Consider the following 22,020-nt stretch of genomic DNA (forward strand, 5'->3'; position numbering starts at 1 on the left):
ATACAGCGGAAGAGTGGTATATAGGAATGTTCTTTGTTTACTACCAAATAGGACGAGAAAATAAAATAATATAAAAAGTGCCCCATTTCACCCTACAAGACTTCTGCGTGTCGTTAGTTTAATTTCTTTTAAATAAAGTATAGTATAGAATGGAAGACGGTACAGAATATACTAGTGAAAAACATGTTATTCGTGCGTTTATTCCGTTTCTGGTTTCAATTGCGTTGGTATTTTCGGGCTTCGGTGTTCTTCTAGATCTCCAAACAAGTATACACATCAAAAATGGCGTTGGTAAGAACAAATTTAAACTGAATTAGTTATTGTGAATAACCTAAATAAAAGTGTGAACGTTTAACTGTTATCGTGTCTTAACGCTGTTTTGTTGCTATATATATATTTCGTAGTTTTTCTGAAATTCGTTATTTAGGCATTTTTCTAAAATGCGTTACCGTAATCAAATATTAAAATAATAAATTAAACACCATAATACAAAGGTGCAACGGCAACATGTGCAAGTTATATCGCATCTGCAATCTTTGGTGTCACATTTACGCCAATAATTTTACGAAAATTCGAAAAGAAGTGCCTCATGCAAATCACCGCTTCTACATGTCTTATCTACATTGCTGCTAATTATTATCCAGGTAAGAAACCGAAATATCACCATGACTAAATGATTGTGTCTGATTTATGCTATACCGTAGCAATAACAGATGTTATATAGGATGAATGTTATATTTTACACATTTCGTGCCCACCTACACAGTTTACCACATACTTTGATATTTTGTTTCACTATATGTTGGTTGACAATTTCGCCAACCCATAAGAGTCCACTAAGTCGGCGTTACGTATCTTACCTAAAGACACATAAAGTGGTAGCAGTAATGAGCCTCGAAACAGCATATACCCTCTTATGGGTAGAGGCAGGCGCTAATCACTGTGTCACATCATCGGACACATTAATTCAAATACATCTTTGTGCACAACATTACGTTAAAACACTCTACCTAAAAACCTTTCTTCTTCTTGTAAATTTTCAGTTTCATCCGTGTTGATACCTGCTGGTGTAATAGTCGGCTTTGGTGAGGCGCTTATGTGGCCAGTGATGTCACTTTACGTCACATATTTTGCAACAAAATTCGCTCAGTTCGGCGCCAAGAACACCTCTGACGTCATCACTGAATTTACTGGATATTTTTTCTGCAGCTATCAATTAAGCCAAGTCAGTTGAATAGTATTTATCGCTAAAATTTACCTAAACACTTCTTGTGGTATTGTTATGGCAAAATATCCCATGTTTGCTAATGGTTTTTAACAATATAACTTTCTTTTAAAGACCTGAGGCTACGGTTATATAACTCTCACTATTCTTGCTTACGAAACTGTTTCAACAGACGTTTGGAAATCTTGTTAGCTACGCGATCCTATATGCTGGAAAAACAATCACGGATACCGGGGGGAATGCTTTTAACAAAAGCGCTGTAGTTGATCTTTCCATTTGTGGAGTGAATGACTGTCAGTACAAGAACGTTACAAATGCGAACATGAAACAATATGTTCCACATTCAAAGATCGTACTTTACATCATGTTTGCAGTTATGGGTTTCTTTGTACTTTCTGCCATTGCAATTATAACAATCTTTCTCAATAAAATAAATTCCTCGCTGCAAGCTCAGAATGAAATAAAAGACCAGGTAAATATAATCTTTCAAGTCATTTTACAAAAACTAATTTGAATAAATGTAACTTACTTTATTATCGCGTGGCGGGAAAATGACACTCATAAGAACACGGGTGTTTTGTTTCATACACCTCGTGCTAACCAGTTACCTCTGTATTTTAACTTTGAATTATATACACAGGGCTCTCTACAGTTTATGGGAGCAACAATGGCGGCAATGTTGAAGCATATGGTTAATCCAAAGCAACTTTTAATAACTCCGTTTGCTCTGTATAGTGGTCTCTACATGGCGTTTAAGTTTTCTGAGCTTCCCAGAGCTTATTCCTCATGTATGCTTGGAGTAACACAGGTAAGTATTGATATATGAAATGCAAACCACAATATAAAATAAGGTAGGATATAAGATGGGACGTTTTTTAATCTCCTTTCTCATACCATTTGGTGGTAGACAAAGATATTTACATATACCGTATTCCCACGATACTAGATAGATTTCATAATTGTTCAAAATAATATCAAGAAATCTGAAAATTTTGCTTACAGTATCAAATCTTACCCCACGTTACTATATTTTTAGGTTGGATTGTGCATTGCCATTTCCGATACATCCAACGCTCTTGTGTCTTATTTCTCGTGCAAATTAATCAGCAGAATAGGTCGCGTTGGACCAATAGTCGTCGTATTTTTGCTCGACTTTGGAAACTACATGTTTCTACTTAATTGGGTGCCTACGTCATCGAACAAGTGGCTTGTCTACGTCATATTTGCGATATTTGGTTGTATAGACGGCGTGTGGAATCCACAAATAAATGGTGGGTGAAAATAGACACAATTATGTTAGTATGTTGTACTATTTTCACTAACTATAGTACTTTAGATGTTGGATAAAATGGGATATACCTTTAACACATCATATCGTGTTTTAACGCTCTTGTATTGCAAAAATGTACCATCTTACCCCATCCTCCTGTGTGAATTATTAACATATTTATTTTATTTTATTTAGATATTCATGGTTCCCATTTTCCCGAAAACAAAGAAACTGCCTTTATGGTTTGGAATTTCTGGATTTTGGTTGGTTTTGCCATACAGTTTGGTTGGAGCACTAGTTTATGTGTGTACCTCAAAATTTACGTACAGATCGGACTATTGTGTTTTTCTGTGGTTTGCTATGGTAAGTTATATGCTACATTGTTATAGCCAATATGCAGAACAAAAACTGTAAAATTTATTTTACAGGCATCGCGGAATACCGTTTTGTAAAAGAAAAGAAAAATGCATACGAACCTATTAAATGAGCTATTTAAGCGGTGAAGGAAAACATTTTTTTAAGTGAAATGATGAGAGAATTGTGTATATGCTTGTATGCGTAGTCGTCAGATAACATGAGCTATTTTTAGTTACAGGTTACCGATTATTTTAATACTTTAAATCTGTTTCGTTCACATGAAATATTACGTGTGGACTACCATGTGTGTTTTGGCCGTTCGAATTTTCGGGGTGTTTGTATAATTATTGTGTTGCGATGGTCACTTGTATTACCAAAGGTCCAGTGTGCTAAGTTTGTTTTGCCAACTGTTAGTTTTCTCCTTTTTACTGTACGGCTGTTTTTATTGAGTAATTTTAGTGCAGAGTTCGTGAACTAATTTGGTACAATTCAAATTAGAGCATTGTATTTTGGTATTACAAAAGTAAGGCTGTAAGAACGTTAAGGCAGGTAGTGGGGAAATTCTGTTGGAAAATCCAAGTGTTTAATAAGGTAAGAAGACAACGACAAGTTGCTATTTTGTAACGTGTGAAAGAAGTCGCCAATTGGCGACCATCGCACTTTTTATTTTGAGAGATATCATATTTTTAATTCATATATACTTATAATTTGTTCCAGCCTATTAAATTCGAGGTAGTCCAAGCGGCACTAGTGAAGAATCTTCCGGTACATAGCAGAATAGGCTGGTGGAAAGTGTTAGTGGTTAGGTGTTGATGGTTAGGGGTTAGCAAATAGGGTGGGGGGGGGACTTTTCACTAGCACTGTCCAATTTTTTGTTTTTGTTTAAGTCAGTTAAGTGAGGAAACAAAGAAAATAATATTGGCAATTAAGACCCTAGTAATAATTTTAAAAGGTAATTTTTACCTTTTTAAAAAGTACCCAAAACCTACTGTCTTTGACACTTTGACAGTAATTGGAAGTCAGGTAATGTAGTAAACGTTTTATTTAAAGCTTCATATTACAAAAGGCATTTAATGACAGCATTACTTTTATTAGTTTAATATAAATGGCCACAATAAACACAGATATCAGTTGGAGAATTTCCACAAATTTGAAGAATTTCCGCTTCTCCTGCTTCGGTTGTGCTTCTACCTACCAACCATTTCCTATCCTGGTAATAAGCAAGGTGTGATATAGCTTCCTTATCAGTATAGTGGGGAACATGTATTGGAATATGTGGATCCAAAATGTCAAAGCCTTCTTGGCCGAGAATGTCGTATGGATGTTCACTCGAAACTTTTGCGATACGTTTTGTTTGACTTGGTATACCAGATGTGTTTAATCCAACAATTACGGCACCATTTTTCCATTTGTTACTCAGGATTTTCTTGAAATTATGAACGAGAGCAAGTTCATTGGGCTCTAAATAAACTCCAGGCTCGATTTTTAAAGTTGAGATACCGAAAAAAGAGTTAGCACAGTCTACTGCAGCTAATGTTCTTGGAAAATCAGGTGAATCCTGATTTATAATCTCACGTAGTATACAGCCAGCAACATCTGTTGCAATTCTAACACGAGCAATGCCAAGATCCACTAAGGTGGAAAATGAAACACCAGATTTTGTCTTTTCATGTTTCGACCACGTATACTCTCGTGTTGTAAACACATTTTCCAATAAATCTGAATTTATTTGCCGAAAGTTTTCTAACCAACGTGCTGCTATTTCAGGATGGTCAACTCTATCCTTGTTCCAGAGTGACCTTACTATCTCTTCCCTCTGATGAACAATGTATGTGTTTTTATACTGAATCCAGGTCCACGGGTTGAAAACAGGAACAATAAGCCACCCTTGTTTCTTACAATAATCCACGGCGTACATCATAGTCATAGTTTTTCCACAACCAGCAGGTCCATACATCAAATATCTGTTGACAGCTGTTGAATAATTCGCATGTTTCAGGTAGTTAACCAATTCCAAGCCAGGTTTACGGATCATAATACACAGTTTGTCAACCGCACTTGCTTCTGTTAAAAACTTTTTCCTAAACCCCTTGTCATATTTAAGAACAAGAGATGACTGATCTTCTTTTGGAATCTCATGCATTAAACCAATATCTTTTAATGTGTGATTTCCAGGGTCTCTTTCATTGCAGTATATCTTCTTTATCGAGCTAGCTAAACCAGGACTTGAGTCAGAATTTGTTCTTAAATTTATCTTTGATTGTTTCCTCACTTGAATTACTTCTGGTATATTTGTTCCTTGTAATACAGCACAACTTATATTCTTGATTAACTTTGTGGTAGCTTGATGTCGTATATAGCGTGTACAACATGTATATGGTAACATTTTATATGCTGTACCACAAGCTGTATTGATTTTTGTACAGAAGTCTAAAGGACACTAATGAAACAATGTAAGTAATAAAAATATATGCCATGTGTCCACTGCCCATGTGTGCAAAAAAACGATAAAAAAGGGAAAAACTGCGGCACATTAAGGTGTAAGTATGCGTGAATTTCAAATTAACTAAATCCATAGTTTTATTTTAACTACACATTCTGTAATTTAACTTAATTACTGTTTATTAACCACTTGTTTACCCTGTAGGTACTTTTTAAAAAGGTACCAGATAATCTCATACCGCTGCAGGGCACCGTTGCCTTTTTCTTTTGCGTTTCTCTCGTTTGAAAATTGTTTCATTATGTCGTCAGTTAGGCAACTGTGTGCTCACGAATTAAGAGTCTGACAGTTGCAGGTCGTTTTAATAAAGCAGTCTTACAGCTGCAGGTCGTTTTTATAAAGTAGTCCTACAGTTGCAGGTCTTTTTATAAAGGAGTCCTATAGTTGCAGGTCTTTTTATAAAGGAGTCCTACAGTTCACAGTTGCAGGTCGTTTTTATAAAGTAGTCCTACAGTTGCAGGTCTTTTTATAAAGAAGTCTTACAGTTGCAGGTCGTTTTTATAAAGTAGTCCTACAGTTGCAGGTCGTTTTTATAAAGTAGTCCTACAGTTGCAGGTCTTTTTATAAAGAAGTCTTACAGTTGCAGGTCGTTTTTATAAAGTAGTCCTACAGTTGCAGGTCTTTTTATAAAGTAGTCCTACAGTTGCAGGGTCGTTTTTATAAAGTAGTCTTACAGCTGCAGGTCGTTTTTATAAAGTAGTCCTACAGTTGCAGGTCGTTTTTATAAAGCAGTCTTACAGCTGCAGGTCGTTTTTATAAAGCAGTCCTACAGTTGCAGGTCGTCTTTATAAAGTAGTCCTACAGTTGTAGGTCGTTTTTATAAAGCAGTCTTACAGTTGTAGGTCGTTTTTATAAAGTAGTCCTACAGTTGCAGGTCGTTTTTATAAAGCAGTCTTACAGCTGCAGGTCGTTTTTATACAGCAATCTTACAGTTGCAGGGGTCGTTTTTATAAAGTAGTCCTACAGTTGCAGGTCATTTTTATAAAGTAGTCTTACAGTCCTACATATTTTGTTTCATCTATGATTTTTGTAACATCAATTCAACTATATATTTGTTTTTGTTGATGTTTAAATTGTCATTACCGTTTCTTTTTGTTATTTTTACAGGAAATTTGTTGCAAATAAATTTGTGCACTCTATTTTCATTATTTAAAAATGTAAGTATAGCAGCGGTATGAGATTATCTGGTACCACAGAAATAAAAAAGAATAGAAGGCGCATCTCCAATGTCGGCAAAGGAGAGAGCATGATACACTGTCTCTCTTTCGCGGGTCGTTCCCGTTTACTATTGTAGTCAATGGAGTCGATGACGTTTTGTGTAGTTTTTCTTCGTTTTTTGACTTAATTTAAAGTTATTGTGTAAAAAAAACTATTTTCTAATATATATATATTTCTAAAAAACCGTTTTTTTGAAATTTTTAATTAATTTTTTTAAATAATTAAATTTCCTAAACAAGTTGTAAACTGTAAGCGTTAACGTACCAAATAACTAAACTAGCCTAACAAACTTGAATAGTTGGTGTAGTTTTTAAAATAAACAGCTAAAACCTTCCAAAAACACTATGCGCCTATCTTTTACAATGGAGACGAAGGGAAATGGGGACGGAGTTGGCGGTCACGTGAATAGAAAAAAGAATATATCACGGTTTTGGAAAGTTGCGCGTTCTACTCTTTTTTATTTCTGTGTCTGGTACCTTTTAAAAACGCAAAAAAATAAATGTGGTCGAATGCGCACGGGGGCGTGATGAGTCAAACCACAGCCAAAAATGGGGACGCATTAAAAAATAAACTTTGGTTTAAAATTAGAGTAACCTCTAATACCACCAACCATTAAGCGACGAAAATTCGGTAGTTACTAAACTGACAGCCATACAGTAGGAACGGAGAAAAACAAAGTCCCGCAAAGAAAGATATATGACGTATATGGTACTGTGGGGTGAGATAGGATGCCCTCATACCCGAAATTCCGTATTTCCTAATCGTGTTCAAAACAATTACCAACGTTTTGTAGGGTCGTAAGGATGCGATTGTTTAAACTGTAAATATTCCTTGTTTAGTATTAAATGGGTCGAAATATGAGAACGAAAGTTTAATTGTCCCGTTTTACCCGACCCTACCATACGTTGAGGTGTATAGTAGGGTGAGAGGAGATGGGACACCCGCAGTACTATACTTTATACCGTTTTATTTTTCTTGATACGTAAAAATCAACAACCGAGTCACCAATCATTTATTTGTATTTTACAACATTTATTCATTCGTTCACAAACTTGTTATGAAGGCTGGCTGCAATTCGCGAAGAAAATCAAAAACACTTCAGGAAACTTTCAAAGCATTTCGTCATATATGCGAATATAAACTTTACCTTTCAAAGCAATTACATTAGAATAAGAACAAAGGAAATGTTGTTTTACAATTACAGTTTGTCATTTGGAACAATAACCGCCTAAATAACTAATAAGGTAAATTAAGCGCTTCGTTTAAACTTTTCTTCATTTCTGTTATATCATACATCATTGGACCAATACCACCAATGTAATGAATCCTTCCGTTTTTAATTATAGCAAGACGTTCCGGCAATCCACCGTAAGCAAAATTGGCTTCGTTTGAAATCGAGTCGACGAACAAAGCACATTCGTTGCAATCAAATTCGGATTTGAAAATGGAAGCAGCGTAGAACCTGTCTTGTAGTGTTTTGTGCGTTTTAAAATTGAACCTGCAAGAACAACAAATTCACAGAGGTTTATTTGTAACCCTTAAGTCTAAACTATGGTATCAGTAAGAGGAAACTGGTTTTCATTCTCTTTAATCGTTTCGTTTGGTGCTATGGTAAACAAAAATATTCAAAGACCGTCGCTAATTCTTATTAAATACACGAATACAAAACATGGGACTATATGCGCTGAAGGTATCTCATCTTACCCCACAATGCGATATCGCTATCACGTTGAGAATTGGGGAAAGAATAGAGTGTGAACACTTTTCAACCACCAGCTTACTTACTAGCCTACAAACCAGCACAAACCAGCATTTATCATATAAAGCATGTATATAGGTGTAGCTAAATTAGAGGTTAAAAATTAACCTGCTTGATTCAAAGCTCCAGCCATCCGCAGCATGTATCTCTTCAATATAAATTGTTATAAAATCAGCTCTGTCTTTAAATTCTTCCACAACTGCAGCAAAATATTTCAGAGCCCCCATAAAAGGGGGTCAGGAGCATGAACCAAAGTTGACCACAAGTGGCCGACCTTGCTTCATAACGTCCAACAACCTGGAGTTACAAATGAAAATTACGTATTTGGTAAAATATTAAACGTAACATCATTCGGGTGTTGATTTTCTAGTTTCGTCCGCGTTTTACCAAGTTCGTAATTATCAATCATCGTCAAACGCCAAAACACTTTAGCAGACAGGTCGCTAAAGCAATAGGCTGAGAGCTACATCTGATATGGGTATTAGCGTAATATAATAAACGGAAATAACTCAGCACACACAAAAGGTGATATATTTACCTGCAAGATTCTTTTGTGTCAAACCGATAAATTCTCGGATTTGGTGCTTTCCCGCCTACAATTGCACTTCGTTTCATGTCGACGACCATGCATTTATAAAAGAATGTCTTCAACGCCGAGAATGAACTGCAGTTTTTTTATTTGCTATTGGATGATTTAATAAAAAATAATTCTTACTTGATTACTTTTTGTTTTCGAAAATCAACGTTCGTTTTCTCGTAAATATCTTTGGTTCTTTTATTCATTGGGGCGACTGCTGAAATTGTCACATTCATTTTTAAGTTTTATATATACTGTTGACATTACATTACGCATCTTCTCTATCGTATCCATATGCACTGCAGGTGTGTAAATCCCAAGTGCACTGACACACATTAGGGCGATGGAAGTTTCATTGATTTATTTTAGTTTATATAATAGCAATAAATCGTAACAACAGTGTCAAACGGACAAAGGGCAAACAAATAAATCACATCTCACGTCTTGTTTTCACAAGGAAGTCATTCCAACTCTCCACAATGGTGTAGAAAATGAAAAACCACAAGTTGTGGAAAAACCGCGCACATCTCCAATCTAGAATACTGGCCATGGGTGCAGTGTAAACTTACACCCTTGTATAACCTATATAGCCTATATCTAAACCAAAAACATGACTGAAAAAACAAACGTTTGCATATTTAATACACATAAACTAAAAAGCCTTTCTGGTAAATAAAAACTCTTTTCATAATTACTACAGTACAATAAATTAACCTCAAACTATGCGTAGACATGCACGATCATCGATAAGACCGGCCTAGCCTGCATGCGATCACATCAAATGTATTTATTCTTCACCCCTACGCAAACATTTATTGCTATAAGCGTACAATTACATCCTTATAGTTTCGAGGTATGTTTGTTGCATGTTCGCTTATTGCGAATGCACATCGTATTAAGGTAGGCTACCCAAAATACCCAAAGCAGCCTGTTAATATGTAACTTTGCGCTTGTTTATCAAATTCGTAGGCCTACAAGAAAGGTCGACGTGTAATTATAGAACACGGCAAACGTTGGTAATGATTAATTTAGAAATTAAAGTTTATCTTGTTTACTTATTGTGTACACTTAATGTATTGGGCTGTGATTTTCATTTAAACTCGTTAAGCTATATAAAGCATTTTGAAAATGATGACGTTAATATAAAGTTCTTAGGTTGTAGAGTTGTCTATCGACAAAAAGTAAATATTCAGCTTTAAGTTAAGTTAAAAGTAAGTTTTATAGTTTAAAAATATATAAAATTAAGCCACGTGAGGATTAATTAAGTCTCGCCGTTATTCATTTGTTAAATCATTTAAAGCAAACTTTTATTTAATTAACATTTTCATAGCTCTGCTCTCTTGTCCACAATACCCGTGACTTTTGTTTATTTTTCCCGGCAAAGCAGTTGCTGTGCATTATACATACGTTATGATCTAGGGCTTTCTAGGCGAAATCATAAACATACGAAATTATTTATCTGTGTAAAAGACAAAATGAGTTATTTTTCGCTTGGTGGTCAAAATGACGATGACGGAGAATTTCTAAATCCAGCGGCTAGGTTCGTATTATGCATTATTGTTTTCTTCGATATTTTTAAATTTCGTTTTGATATTTGACAGTGCGAGCCTAACTGGTGGTTCTAAGCTGTCTTCTCTTTTTGGAATGAATGATCAAATGACAAAAAATCCAAACAGTAATCAATCGCTGACATACACTGCACCTAAACCACCTGGAAAACAACAAGGTTAACCTTTTGCAAATGTTATCTATAGCCTATAATATATTGTCTTTTTCGTACTAAAATTTCTCTCATTTGGTAAGGGGTTACGAGATGATATTTCTTAGTCTCTCATTTTGTGGTTTGATGGTAGGGCAGGATTCTTCACAAATACTAAATTGTTTTATTTATTCAGTACCGGAGCATATATTTTAAAACTTGCACAGTGGGTAACAGTGTAGGAGAGAAGACACTTTGCAGTATTTACAACTTGGTCACTAATTAGTTTACCAAGTTTATTACAAACATTTACCCACAATTCACAAAGTTACTTGCAAAGGGCATGTAATGTATGAAACCTCTGCGTTTGATGTAGAATTACACACCTGTCTTTTTATCCCCTATGCCCAAAGATAGACAAAAGTTTCGAATCTAATAATCTAATAATTACTTTGTTCGATTTCTTTTACTAGAAAAACCTCAGAATAAGAAAAAACAAACCAGTGCTGCTAATACATCAGGTGTCGCATATGCTGTGGCAGTTACTGCTTATAAATAGTAAGTAGTATATATATATATATATATATATATCTTATTATCATGCAATGGGCAAAATAAATCCATTCAAATTCTTACATTCTTTAAATTTTAGTGTCAACAGCCAACATGTAAAACAAGGAAAACTTGGAGCTGCTATTCTCAAAAATCTTGCTTCAAATGATGTAATAACATTTTTTTATTTATGTTACAGTAGGCCTATCCATTTAGTATTTAACAATATATTAAATAGTTTTACAAAACTTAATGTCTCGCTTGAATTTAATTTTTAATACATAAATATTTCATTTGGTAATAATTTTAAAACCCACACGCCACCCTTTTTCTCTGTACAACTTTAATAGTCACATACAGGCTCGTTGCTGCTACCATTGAAGCCTATGTGTCGCATTACACGATTCCTGTATTGCAGTCGTGACTAATGGGTTGTCTAAATTGTCAGCCATACAAAAAAAACAATCACGCACACAAAGTTACATAAGTGGTAACTTGTAAGCATGCACGAGTGTATGAAACAGAACATCTGTGTTATAACTGCTGTTGTTTTCCTTAACCAAAGATTAAGCAAGTTACATCTATTTATTCAATCTCCCCTAGTAGTTTATTTGAATTTTATCGTACTTTTATCTCTTTAGTTCAAAATTCTAATGTACGTGACAAAGCAACAACCTGTTTGTACTGCACAAATTAATCGCAACTTTAACTTTGTTGTAAGTATTCATGGTGGAGATATAACTCTATATTGTGTAATAAATGTACTGTAGTGAATCTGGCCAAATCTAGTGCTCGTAAAAACCTCTTTGAATAAAAAATTAATGATGAAATTTTAGCCAAAATAGGTATCTTATAGAAAAATTTTGACTTGATTGACTTGAGCATTTAATTCTGTACAGAGTTGTTATAAAGTTACTTTAATTTATTTTCTATGATTACCAGGTTCAAGCGAATAACTATGCAAGTTTCTATGACGATCAACGACAAAGCTGGAACGTTATGTTTGACAGTTCCGAACAAATTGTTGAATTTGCAAAACAGGTTAAGATTCTAGGTTTTGTTTTTTTCTGATACATTATTTTAAATTGACATATTATCTTGTCCATAACATAAGCACGAGTTCGTGGTGTATGAAACAGAACATCTATGTTCTAACAACTGTCATTGACCCACTGCACAAAGATAAACATACAAAAATTATATTTCCCAACAGATTTGCTTGGCAAAATATTTCGGAAACCCTACTCCATGTGATTCAGTTGTTGTTCAAGACATCACCCCACATGACGCTAAGTTAAACCACGTTGAAATGGGTGATTCCCTTGAGGTAAAATACACAAGGTGGTTGGTGAATGAAGACGGCACACTTGGGGCGGTGTTTGATTCAAATGAAGGAAAAGATAAAACTTTTAGATTCAAAACTGACAAAGGAAAAGTAATTCAGGTATTTGAGTGAATTTATAATTCTTTAATCTATTTTTTAGGTTTTGGTTAATTAGTAGCAGTTAGGTTTTACTGGGGCTATGGGTTAAAGAAATAGGTTATAATGTATATATTACTATTATGAGGTATGTTTTGGTAGATTTATGTAATATTTTGGTGAAATTAGCAAAAAAATGTAAACATAGTGTTTTGTTACTTTTGCTATTAGGCATAATGTAAATTAGTCTTTGGCTCCTGTTAGAAAATACTTCTGTTAGAAAAAAGGTTTTTAAATACTGGAGGAGCTGTAATACTGCGTTATTTTGTCGCAGCCTGGCAAGAGTGGCAATGTCTAGTTCTAGGCCATCCATGGCTTCCTAAATTACCAGTACCAGGCAGCGGCTTAGTAACCTGCTACACAACTGTCCCAGCTCGTAGCATGGCAACCTAAATGACTAGCACCAGCCCGCATGGTGGTTGACTAGCCGCAAATTATTGTATTGTTTAATATAGGGTTGGGAGCAAGGAATGATGGGAATGCAGAAAGGAGGAACACGATATCTCATCATTCCACCACACCTTGCGTATGGGGAAAAGAGAGTTGGAAATAAAGTTCCACCTAATTCAACCTTGGCGTTCAAAGTTAATTTGTTGCGGGTAAATATGTCTGACCGCTGCTTTAGTAAGGTTAATAGGTTTATATATTGTGGACATACTGGACATGCAGACATAGTAAACATAGTGAATGTTGTGGACATAGCGAACATAGCGGACATGCCACTAATTCAAGGGACCCTACTTTAACAGTTAAAAATTAATTTAAGTTTAAATCATGAATTCCAGATGAAACAAAGTCGTGATAATTCATCGATGAAAAGTGCCGGGTCTGTTGATTCAGTGCCACAAGAGGTCTCTGCAGAGCAAGCTGTTGAAATTCCAAAGAAAGTCACCCAGTAAGTTAGTTTATTTAGTAACTATTCTATGTGGGTGAAGACCTGAGATTTTGGCCAGATTTGACACTTTACGTCAACACATTTATTCACTAATACACAAAATCTAGCTTAAATCCAAAGTACCCTGACATGCTTTACTGTAGGACCTCACCTATATAAAAAATTAGTTTGATAATTTAATATTCGAAAACAAACTTTCCATGTTGTTGGTGTTAGCAACTTGTATTTAAACCAATATATTTTCCTTCAGTGAAACAACGGTGAAAGAGCGAACTTCTTCACTCAATGATCAACTTTCTCATGTAAGCTTTATCTGTTGCTGTAACTAAAGGCACCTAACTTTCATTTTAAATGGCTTTCATTTTCATTTTAAAGGTGGGAAATGATGATGGTAAATCCAACTTAATGATGAGAATGGCAAAGATGGGACAAGCATTAATTCCCAATCCTACAGCTAACCAAGCTGAAGTTGAATCTCACCCACAGCCTCATGTTGTTAATGTAAGTTACTCCAACCATACGTGTAATGTTCTAATTTTTGATCAATTCTGGAGTGCCATTTCTAAAATGCAGTTACACACATAATTGTCATACATTTCGACATGTACCAATGAAAATTTTAGGGAAAAATAAAATATCGCAAAAATGCAAACTATCGTTTGCAAAGTGTTAAAATGAATGTTATCTTCTTTATTAGCATGTTTTTTTTTAAAAAAACAATTAAATATATACCGTTTAACAGCCTACCCCTCAAAGCACACCTGCCCCTGCCATACATATAAACAATGATATTGAAACGCACCCTCAACTTGTAGTACATCGTGCTTCACCTAAACCAGCCCAACATAATGTAATGCAACCGGTCCAACCACCCTATCAACCCATACAACAGGTCAGTGATTTCATTTTTGTCCAACACTTTCTGTAGGGTCATAGATATATTACATGTATGACAGGTGTACTCATGAGTCATGACATATAAAACAGGCACCCTGATTAGTGTGCCTGCCTATAACCCAGAGGACACAGGTTCAGGGCTTGTTGATGCTACTGTTGGGGGAATATTTGTTTTTTCGTACTTCTGACATATAGCAGTTCACCACATTCATGGACTTTCCATGCAACAATACACCACTGCACTGTTGCCAGCTTTTTTTAGTCAGTCACTACTATGGTGCATTTTACATGTCTATGAAATATATGCAACAATACACCACTGCAATGTTGCCAGCTTTTTTTAGTCAGTCACTACTATGGTGCATTTTACATGTCTATGAAATATATGCAATGAAACTACATATATTTCATAGACATGTAAAACAGCAACATTTCTTGTATATTGTTTGTAGTGCTACTACTTACGTTATGCATCCTTCCACACATTGTGTGTTTATGTGTGGCATCATCATAATTCGTAACAATATAACATTGTATAGAAAGTATTAAAACACAAAGATAAAAATATGATTTTTTAAAACTAGTGAATATTGTCTTTGACACCATGATTTATTCACAGCCATATATTCCACCAGCTGTCAGTCATCCAAGTAGTATCCACCATTCACATGAGTCACCATACCATTCATACCACCCCGGATATCAACCAATGCAACCATACCCACCCATGCAACAAAGCTACGGTTTGTTATATAAAGCAAATAATGGTCACAACCGGCTCAGTTGTTAACGTGCCTGCCTCCAACACATAGGTTTTGGGTGAAGGCTTGTCGCTGCTACCGTTGTGGCCGTATGTATTTTTGGGAAAGACACTTTTGCTCCCGAAAGTCACTAATCAGTTGTCTAAACAATCACACACATAGTTACATATATATGGTAACTAGTAAGCTGGCACGAGGTGTATGAAACAGAACACCCGTGTTATAACGATGGCCATTTTTTCACCACGCAAGGGTAAAGCAAGTTAAATGAAATTAAGATATTGTACATTCTTTCATTCATTGTGTGATGTCATAATTGCTTCAGGAGAACTCCCGATCTTACTATCCGAATCACGGCAGCATCTCACCGAACTTCGTTTGTTGCAAGAAAAAGTTGACAAAGTAATTTCAATTTATTTTTAATCACTTTGGAAACTATTGTTTAAAAATCCTTTTGACTTTTATTGCAAAATGTCTAGCATTATAAAATGTTTGTGTATAGCCATACTGGTTAAAAGCTTGATGCAGCCCCTTGTAAGTTGCTTTCATATACAAATGTACTGCAGTATTTTGGTAAATAATGGCCAATGTATGTTAACCATCACCTCTTTTTTCACCTAATTGTGCTAGAACTTGTCTGTGTATTGGGTTAATAGGTAAAATTATCTCAGGTCTCTAATTTAGGATTTTTTGTTTTTAATATGTGATTAAAAATTTAATAACATTTTGACACCGCATATAAAAAAACATGGCACTCATGTTTCAGGTAGTTATAATTTGTGGAATTACGGTACAAAACGCCTTTACTACTGTACATTCAATGTCAATTCTTTTGGCTAGGTGAGCAATTTAGTTCAAGAAGTAAAAGAGAAATCCGTTGATCCAATGAAAAGTAACCTTAGTGCTTCACAAACCATGGATGCTGCTTTAATAATGCACAACATACAACGTATTATGCAGGTATTTAACTCAAGCATTATATATGCTTCAGTGTGTATGTAAATATATCAGAGTTTTTTAAACTATAAATGCCCCATGATGTCTATAAATTAGACAGAAAATTCATAAATGGGTAACAAGTTGAACATTTTTTTTAGGTACAAATATGTTTTGGTTCCTGTAGTTGCCTTTAAATGCAGTAAATTGTGTTCTTACTCCAGTTTCATGCAGTGTTTACTAATTTAACGCATAAATTGTGAACAAGTCTGTTGTGTGAATTATAAGCCATTTTTTTGACTATTAAAAGTTTTAAAACCCCGAAAAAAATGTATGTTTATGTCTTGTTCAAATTTAAATTAAAATCCCATGTCTTAACTTGACTGCCTGTTTGATATCTGTAACTAAAGTTTAATCTATGTTTATTTTATCATTTCAGGAGAATGATCATATAAAGCAGCAAGTTTTGGAAAAGAATAAAATAATTGAGAATCAAAATGATAAAATAAGTAACTTGCTTCAACAGGGTCAAAAGTAAGATTTGTTGTCATTTTTTGATTACAACTTTTATCATCGTATATATATATATTATGTATCATGAAAAAATTATTTTTTGGGAGATTTACCAACCTACTAATGTTTAACATTAGTCAACTTCACGCAGACATGCTGAACAAAACAATCTTCTCCTTGAGCAAAGAAATGATTCGTTTAAAGAATCTTTTGGTCAAAGTCAAGCTCGTTTATTACAACTAGAACAAGATAAAGTCGATCTTACTGAAAAATTAAGGTATTTTTGTAATTACATGTATTGTAGGCCTATTGCACACATTAAATAGCATGCACGCGTGTGCACTTACATGTGCATGCCATTCAATGTGTCCAGTTTAGCTACCAGTAATTTTTATTACTTCTAACCTATAGTATAATATTGTCATTAAAATGGAAATTATATTACTATTACTAACTATGCATTTAGATCGTAAAAAATGCATATATTTATTAAGTAAATTTACTTTGTAAATAACGCTGAAACAAATTTACAGTGTTTTAATACTTTAATTTAAAGTTTACTTTTGCAAAAGCCATGATAAATTTTCGATGTTTTTCTCAGTGAAGCAACTTCAAAAGTTTCTCAACTTATGTTGGAAGCAACCAACGCAAAACAACGAGATTCAGATATTAGACAAAAGTTTAAAGAAGTTTATTCTGCTGAGAAGGAAAAATGTGAAGAATTGAGTGAAAAAGTACAAGGTAGGCTGTTTGTGTGTGCCTGCGCCTGTAGCCCGGCACTGTTGGTTGGCACACATGCCTCTAACCCAGGGGTTAAGGGTTCAAGGCTTGTTGCTGCTACAATTGTTGGGGCGTATTTGTCCTGGGGCAAGAAACTAAACGGCAAATGCTCCAACCCAGTGGTCACTAAATAAAATTAAACCCACAAAGTAACACATGTGGTAACTCGTCAGCTTGCACCAGGTGTATGAACACCCGTGTTATAACGACTGTCGTTTGCCAAAACCAGCAAAAAATAGTATAAAGCAGATACAGAAAAAACAACATTTATAAATTATGTTTTATTGAATTTGTTTAATATCTAAACAATATTTAACAATTAGCCTTTTCCGGCCAAAACTACCAACTGTATTTTTGACATTTATGTTAATTATTTAATTTCACAATTTAATTCAATTTTTAAATATTGTCAGAACTTGAAGAGGAAATTTCAACCCTACGTGTTAAAGTTTCAACTTCAGATCAACAAGATTCAACATTAAACAAGGAAATAACCAAATTAAAACAAGAACTTCAAGAATCAAAATCTAAATATGAAAAGAGCAATGCAGTGAGTTGAATAAATGCTTGGTGTGTATGGTGTAGTGATAGTATATATCATATGTGTAATGTCAGAATCTGATGCTATGAATACATAACAGACAAAAATCAAGTCCAAGCAATTGTTGTGTTAGAGATGTATAATATAGCCTAAATATTTCACCTAAATGGCATTGTCAGTCTTTTATTCAAATATAATATATTCTATGGTCTGTTGCATGTTTGTAACACAAGATTTTGACATTACCACATAAGCATTACCATTATTATAAATAGCTGTTGATCAAGCTTCATCTAATTTACATCCAAATCACTATATGACATAGAATGGTAATTACTGCAAGCCAGTACTACTGTATGTGTAAATGATGCAATAATAGTTAAAGAATTTCATAGTGTATGACAACTGTATTTAAAATATTGCAATTCAAATGCAGATTTATCCTAAGTTGATATTTTGCATATCATTTAAATATTAAAATATGTAAACTTTGTTTTTCAATAGTTGTTGATGAAGAAATCAGCAGAGTGGGAGGAGGAGAGAAAGAGCATTTTAAAGAGAATAGAAGAGAATAAGATGAGTTATGAGGAGAAGCTTAGTGAGGTGACAAGTCAAAATGATGCTGAACATAAATCCAAAGTGAGTTTGTTTTACATTCTACTTAATCAAACACGCTATTTTGGAAGCTTTTTAACAAAAGCAACACATTTTTGATTTTTTGGTGAAATATTATGAATGTTTAACAATTTTTAATATCCAACCTAAAACCTACCAACCATATTGTTAATGGGGCAACTGAGATATGCAATGCGTGTTAAGCTTGAAAACTCTAAATAAATAATTGAATGGTGGTTTAAGTTTTATTTTTTACAGACCATGTTATTAATTACAAAGACCAGATAAGTTATTTCTTTAAAAATGTTCGATATCTTTTTATTATATCTATTTGCTCTAGAGTATTACCGTATAATTGTTACATATTGTAAAATTTGTTGTATCTCACCCATCAGGCAGAACTTCAACTACAAATTGAATCTTTGAAAGAAAAATTAAACCAGGAATCTCCTGAGCTTCAAGAATCAAATTCTAAACTTGAAACTTTGCAACAAAAAGTAAGTTTGGTCTGCTTGGTATGGTTTAAAGATAAGAATGTTAATTATGTAATTGTGGAAATTGCCATTTATATAGATCTCACTTGTTTTTCCTTGAATGCATGACATTGTCAGAATATTTTGTATTTCCTAATACCTTGTGTTGTTGTGTATACTCATGAGTGATCACGTAACTTTGTGGGTATTTTTCTGCATTGCTTATCATTTTAACAGCTCATTAATACCATTGGGTTGAAGTATGATCTGTTAAGTGTCTTCCTCAAAAATTTAATTACTATTTGCTGGACAAGTATAATATGCCTGGCAGCAACAGTGATATTTTATATTATTTATTTTAGTTTCTCCAATTACGAGGTTTATACGAAGAACGTGGGCGAAAGATTACAGAAGTAGAAGAAGAATTAGAAGAAGCAACTCCTTATAAGGAAGCTGTAAGTGGAATTTTTTCCAAGTTTATTTTATTTAAAAAATAATATACGTTTAACGTTTTGTATATACCGTTCCTTTTTAAAATTGTCTAAATATGGGATTTTAATTTTGTTTGTTTTTATAATTAGATTGAAAGTTTTACTATTTTTATTAATTTTAAGTCGTTTGCAATGGTAAAGTGAATAATTTAATTAGATGTAGGGGCAACTAGATGTGTGACTTCCATTAAGCTTAACTTGTACTATCTGAACTTAACTTATTTAATCAAAAGTAAATTCACACAACTTTTAGTACGATAAACTACGGCAGCAAGCTACCATGATGAAGCAGAAATATGACGCAAATATTCAAGATTTGCGACAAAAATTAGAAGACACTGATGTTCCAACCACATCTGGTGAAGATTTTGTTCAACAGGTAATATTTGAACATATAATGCTTCACATTTGACAGAACAATACATTGGTTTAAACTTGGGGTAGGAAACTTTATGACTTGCTTATACCGAGAGTATAACAATTTTGCACTAAGTACTGCATTTGTTATACTATTAACCAGGAAGGGTCAAGGAAAGTTCTTGAAGATGAAAAGTGGCTGCCGACAAAATGATGATATTTGTAAAAAATGAAAAGTTTTAGTTAACTTGCTGTTAAACCTACGAGTTGCAACTAATTATAAATTTCAAAGTAATACAAAGGACTTGCAACTGTATATTTGTCACAGGTTAAAGAGATTATGAATTCTATTTTTCACCAAATTAAATCTGAAGTTACAATGGAAGAAGAATATTCCGGAAAAGAAGTTTTAAGTCTCGTGCTTGGTGTTATTAAGGTTTGTCGTTGTGTTTACAGCTGCAAAACAAATATTGTTGAAACAATTATCGTTTAGTATCGTGCCCAAGGACATTAGGCCCAATGGTAGCAGCATATTAACCTATTAAAAAAATTCTGTATGCTACAGCATTGGAGATGAGATTTATAAACGTGTTTAATATAAAAAGTATATGTGAAGATGGTTTGATGTAGATGCAGGCAACCACATTTGAGATGTTGAGTAAGAACAAGGAAGGATCAGAAGATGAACAATCGGATTCAAGTGAGGAAGAGGAAAGTGAAGAAGAAAATGAGGGAGAGGATGAAGTTCATGATGATGTTGTTCGTGACAATGATGTTCGTGATAACAAGGATGTTGAAGAGGAAGTTGGTTCTCGTGATGCAAATCATAATGAAGATGAAAAAAGTAATGTTCACAAGGAATATGATTCTGATCCTCAGAAATATGATAATCCTGTGAAAGATGATAATGATCATGTGGAAGTAGATCACAAAGAAGATGATTCGAATCATGTGAAAAATGATGTTCACGAGGATGACAACGCTGATATCGTTCATGAACATCATGATCACAAGAAAGATGATAAATTAAGGGAAGCTGATGCTTGTATGAAAGTCGATGATCATCATTCGAAAAATGGTTCTGAGAGAGAAGATGATCATGTGATAGCAGCTGATGATATAGCGGATCATATGAACGATGATGATCATGTGAAAGAACGAGTGGATTCTCATGAAAAATCATCCATAGAAACAGTTAATGATCCAATAGTTGATACAAATGTTTGTGTCACCGAAAACTTAAGCTCAGAAATCCCAAATGATCCCAATACAGTTGAAGGTAAGCTTTATGTTTTTGATTTCATCTCACAAAAGGTTAGAAAATGGAAGTAAGTTTCTTAAACAATTTTTCTTAACAAAATTTATCAAAATAATTTTAATTTAATTTTTATTTAAAATCTTTGCAGAAAATGGAAAAACTGTAGAAGAAACAAAAGATATTCCACCCAGTGATAGGTAACTTGTTCATACAAAAACACATTGGGCAGATTTTAACTTATTTTTTTCCAGGCAAGTTGGAGAAGCTTTGTCACTTGAGAAGAATCTTAATGAAGCGATTCTTGCAAAGATAGAAGAGAAATTAGACAGTGTAGGTGAGGTAGGGGATCGCTCACGGACATCATCACATGATGATGGAAGAGAACCCCCTCCTTTATTTGATGATGAAGAAGAGGATGATGATTTAGATTGGTTGAATTAAAATTATATCTGATCAGTCTGGCCATTGGACCTTTGCAATTTACATTAAAACATTTTGATTACTGTATCTTGTTGGGGCAATTTCTGGGATAAATCCCCATGATGTGCCTTGGCATTGAATTTCAGTCCTCAACCATGTAGAATAGAGAATTCTATCCGATTTTTTAAATATTATATTTATTTTGAGTTATAATAATTTTAAAGTTAATAGTTAAACAGTGTACTTCATATATTCAATGTATGTTTTCGTGCCATTTTGATTCACGTTTGCTGATATTGCTTTATAATTTCACCAACTTTCACTGATTAAGTATTTAAGTGCAATAAACATTATGTTATCATCCAAGCGTTGAGTTTGCATTTCATCTGCAAAGGTGGGGAAAAGTTTGAGCGCTACCGGTACCTTGTTCTTTGAACATAAAGTGT

General features: G+C 34.1%; 4 protein-coding genes across 6 annotated transcripts; 2 read left to right on the forward strand and 2 right to left on the reverse strand.

The window, feature by feature from the left end:
* Positions 1-3,359, forward strand: LOC149730755 (N-acetylglucosamine transporter UNC93A-like). Its single transcript, XM_089884036.1, has 8 exons — positions 1-291; positions 495-644; positions 1,044-1,225; positions 1,398-1,697; positions 1,866-2,033; positions 2,262-2,496; positions 2,691-2,858; positions 2,924-3,359. Exons 1-8 carry the CDS (start codon positions 150-152, stop codon positions 2,980-2,982), a joined length of 1,404 nt encoding a protein of 467 aa, XP_089740162.1. The 5' UTR covers positions 1-149; the 3' UTR covers positions 2,983-3,359.
* A 517-nt stretch (positions 3,360-3,876) lies between these two features.
* On the reverse strand, positions 3,877-5,503 carry LOC149730756 (small ribosomal subunit protein mS29-like). The gene has a single exon (XM_089884048.1). The coding sequence runs from the start codon at positions 5,236-5,238 to the stop codon at positions 3,949-3,951; it is 1,290 nt and encodes a 429-aa protein (XP_089740174.1). The 5' UTR covers positions 5,239-5,503; the 3' UTR covers positions 3,877-3,948.
* A 2,068-nt stretch (positions 5,504-7,571) lies between these two features.
* On the reverse strand, positions 7,572-9,548 carry LOC149730757 (thyroxine 5'-deiodinase-like). Of its 2 annotated transcripts, none has more exons than XM_089884085.1 (5): positions 9,348-9,548; positions 9,045-9,120; positions 8,868-8,993; positions 8,438-8,626; positions 7,572-8,068 (listed from the first exon to the last, which is right to left on the reverse strand). In XM_089884085.1, the coding sequence occupies exons 1-5, from the start codon at positions 9,454-9,456 to the stop codon at positions 7,807-7,809; spliced, it is 762 nt and encodes a 253-aa protein (XP_089740211.1). In that variant the 5' UTR covers positions 9,457-9,548; the 3' UTR covers positions 7,572-7,806. The 2 variants fall into 2 exon arrangements, with proteins under 2 accessions (XP_089740211.1, XP_089740210.1); XM_089884084.1 differs by having other exon boundaries at positions 9,045-9,123; positions 9,348-9,547.
* A 647-nt stretch (positions 9,549-10,195) lies between these two features.
* Positions 10,196-21,940, forward strand: LOC149730758 (FK506-binding protein 15-like). 2 transcript variants are annotated; one of them, XM_089883964.1, is made up of 27 exons: positions 10,196-10,446; positions 10,508-10,632; positions 11,079-11,163; positions 11,258-11,327; positions 11,799-11,873; positions 12,100-12,198; positions 12,371-12,601; positions 13,093-13,236; positions 13,423-13,532; positions 13,783-13,834; positions 13,908-14,033; positions 14,275-14,424; positions 15,049-15,172; positions 15,516-15,592; positions 16,031-16,150; positions 16,566-16,660; positions 16,791-16,916; positions 17,241-17,380; positions 17,833-17,969; positions 18,465-18,599; positions 18,971-19,072; positions 19,411-19,503; positions 19,793-19,918; positions 20,225-20,332; positions 20,527-21,175; positions 21,303-21,351; positions 21,406-21,940. In XM_089883964.1, exons 1-27 carry the CDS (start codon positions 10,382-10,384, stop codon positions 21,593-21,595), a joined length of 3,603 nt encoding a protein of 1,200 aa, XP_089740090.1. In that variant the 5' UTR covers positions 10,196-10,381; the 3' UTR covers positions 21,596-21,940. The 2 variants fall into 2 exon arrangements, with proteins under 2 accessions (XP_089740090.1, XP_089740091.1); XM_089883965.1 differs by having other exon boundaries at positions 20,533-21,175.
* The last annotated feature ends 80 nt before the right edge of the window (positions 21,941-22,020 follow it).

Source organism: Ciona robusta, chromosome 9, assembly GCF_009617815.1.
Source record: "Ciona robusta chromosome 9, ASM961781v2".
NCBI lineage: Eukaryota > Metazoa > Chordata > Ascidiacea > Phlebobranchia > Cionidae > Ciona > Ciona robusta.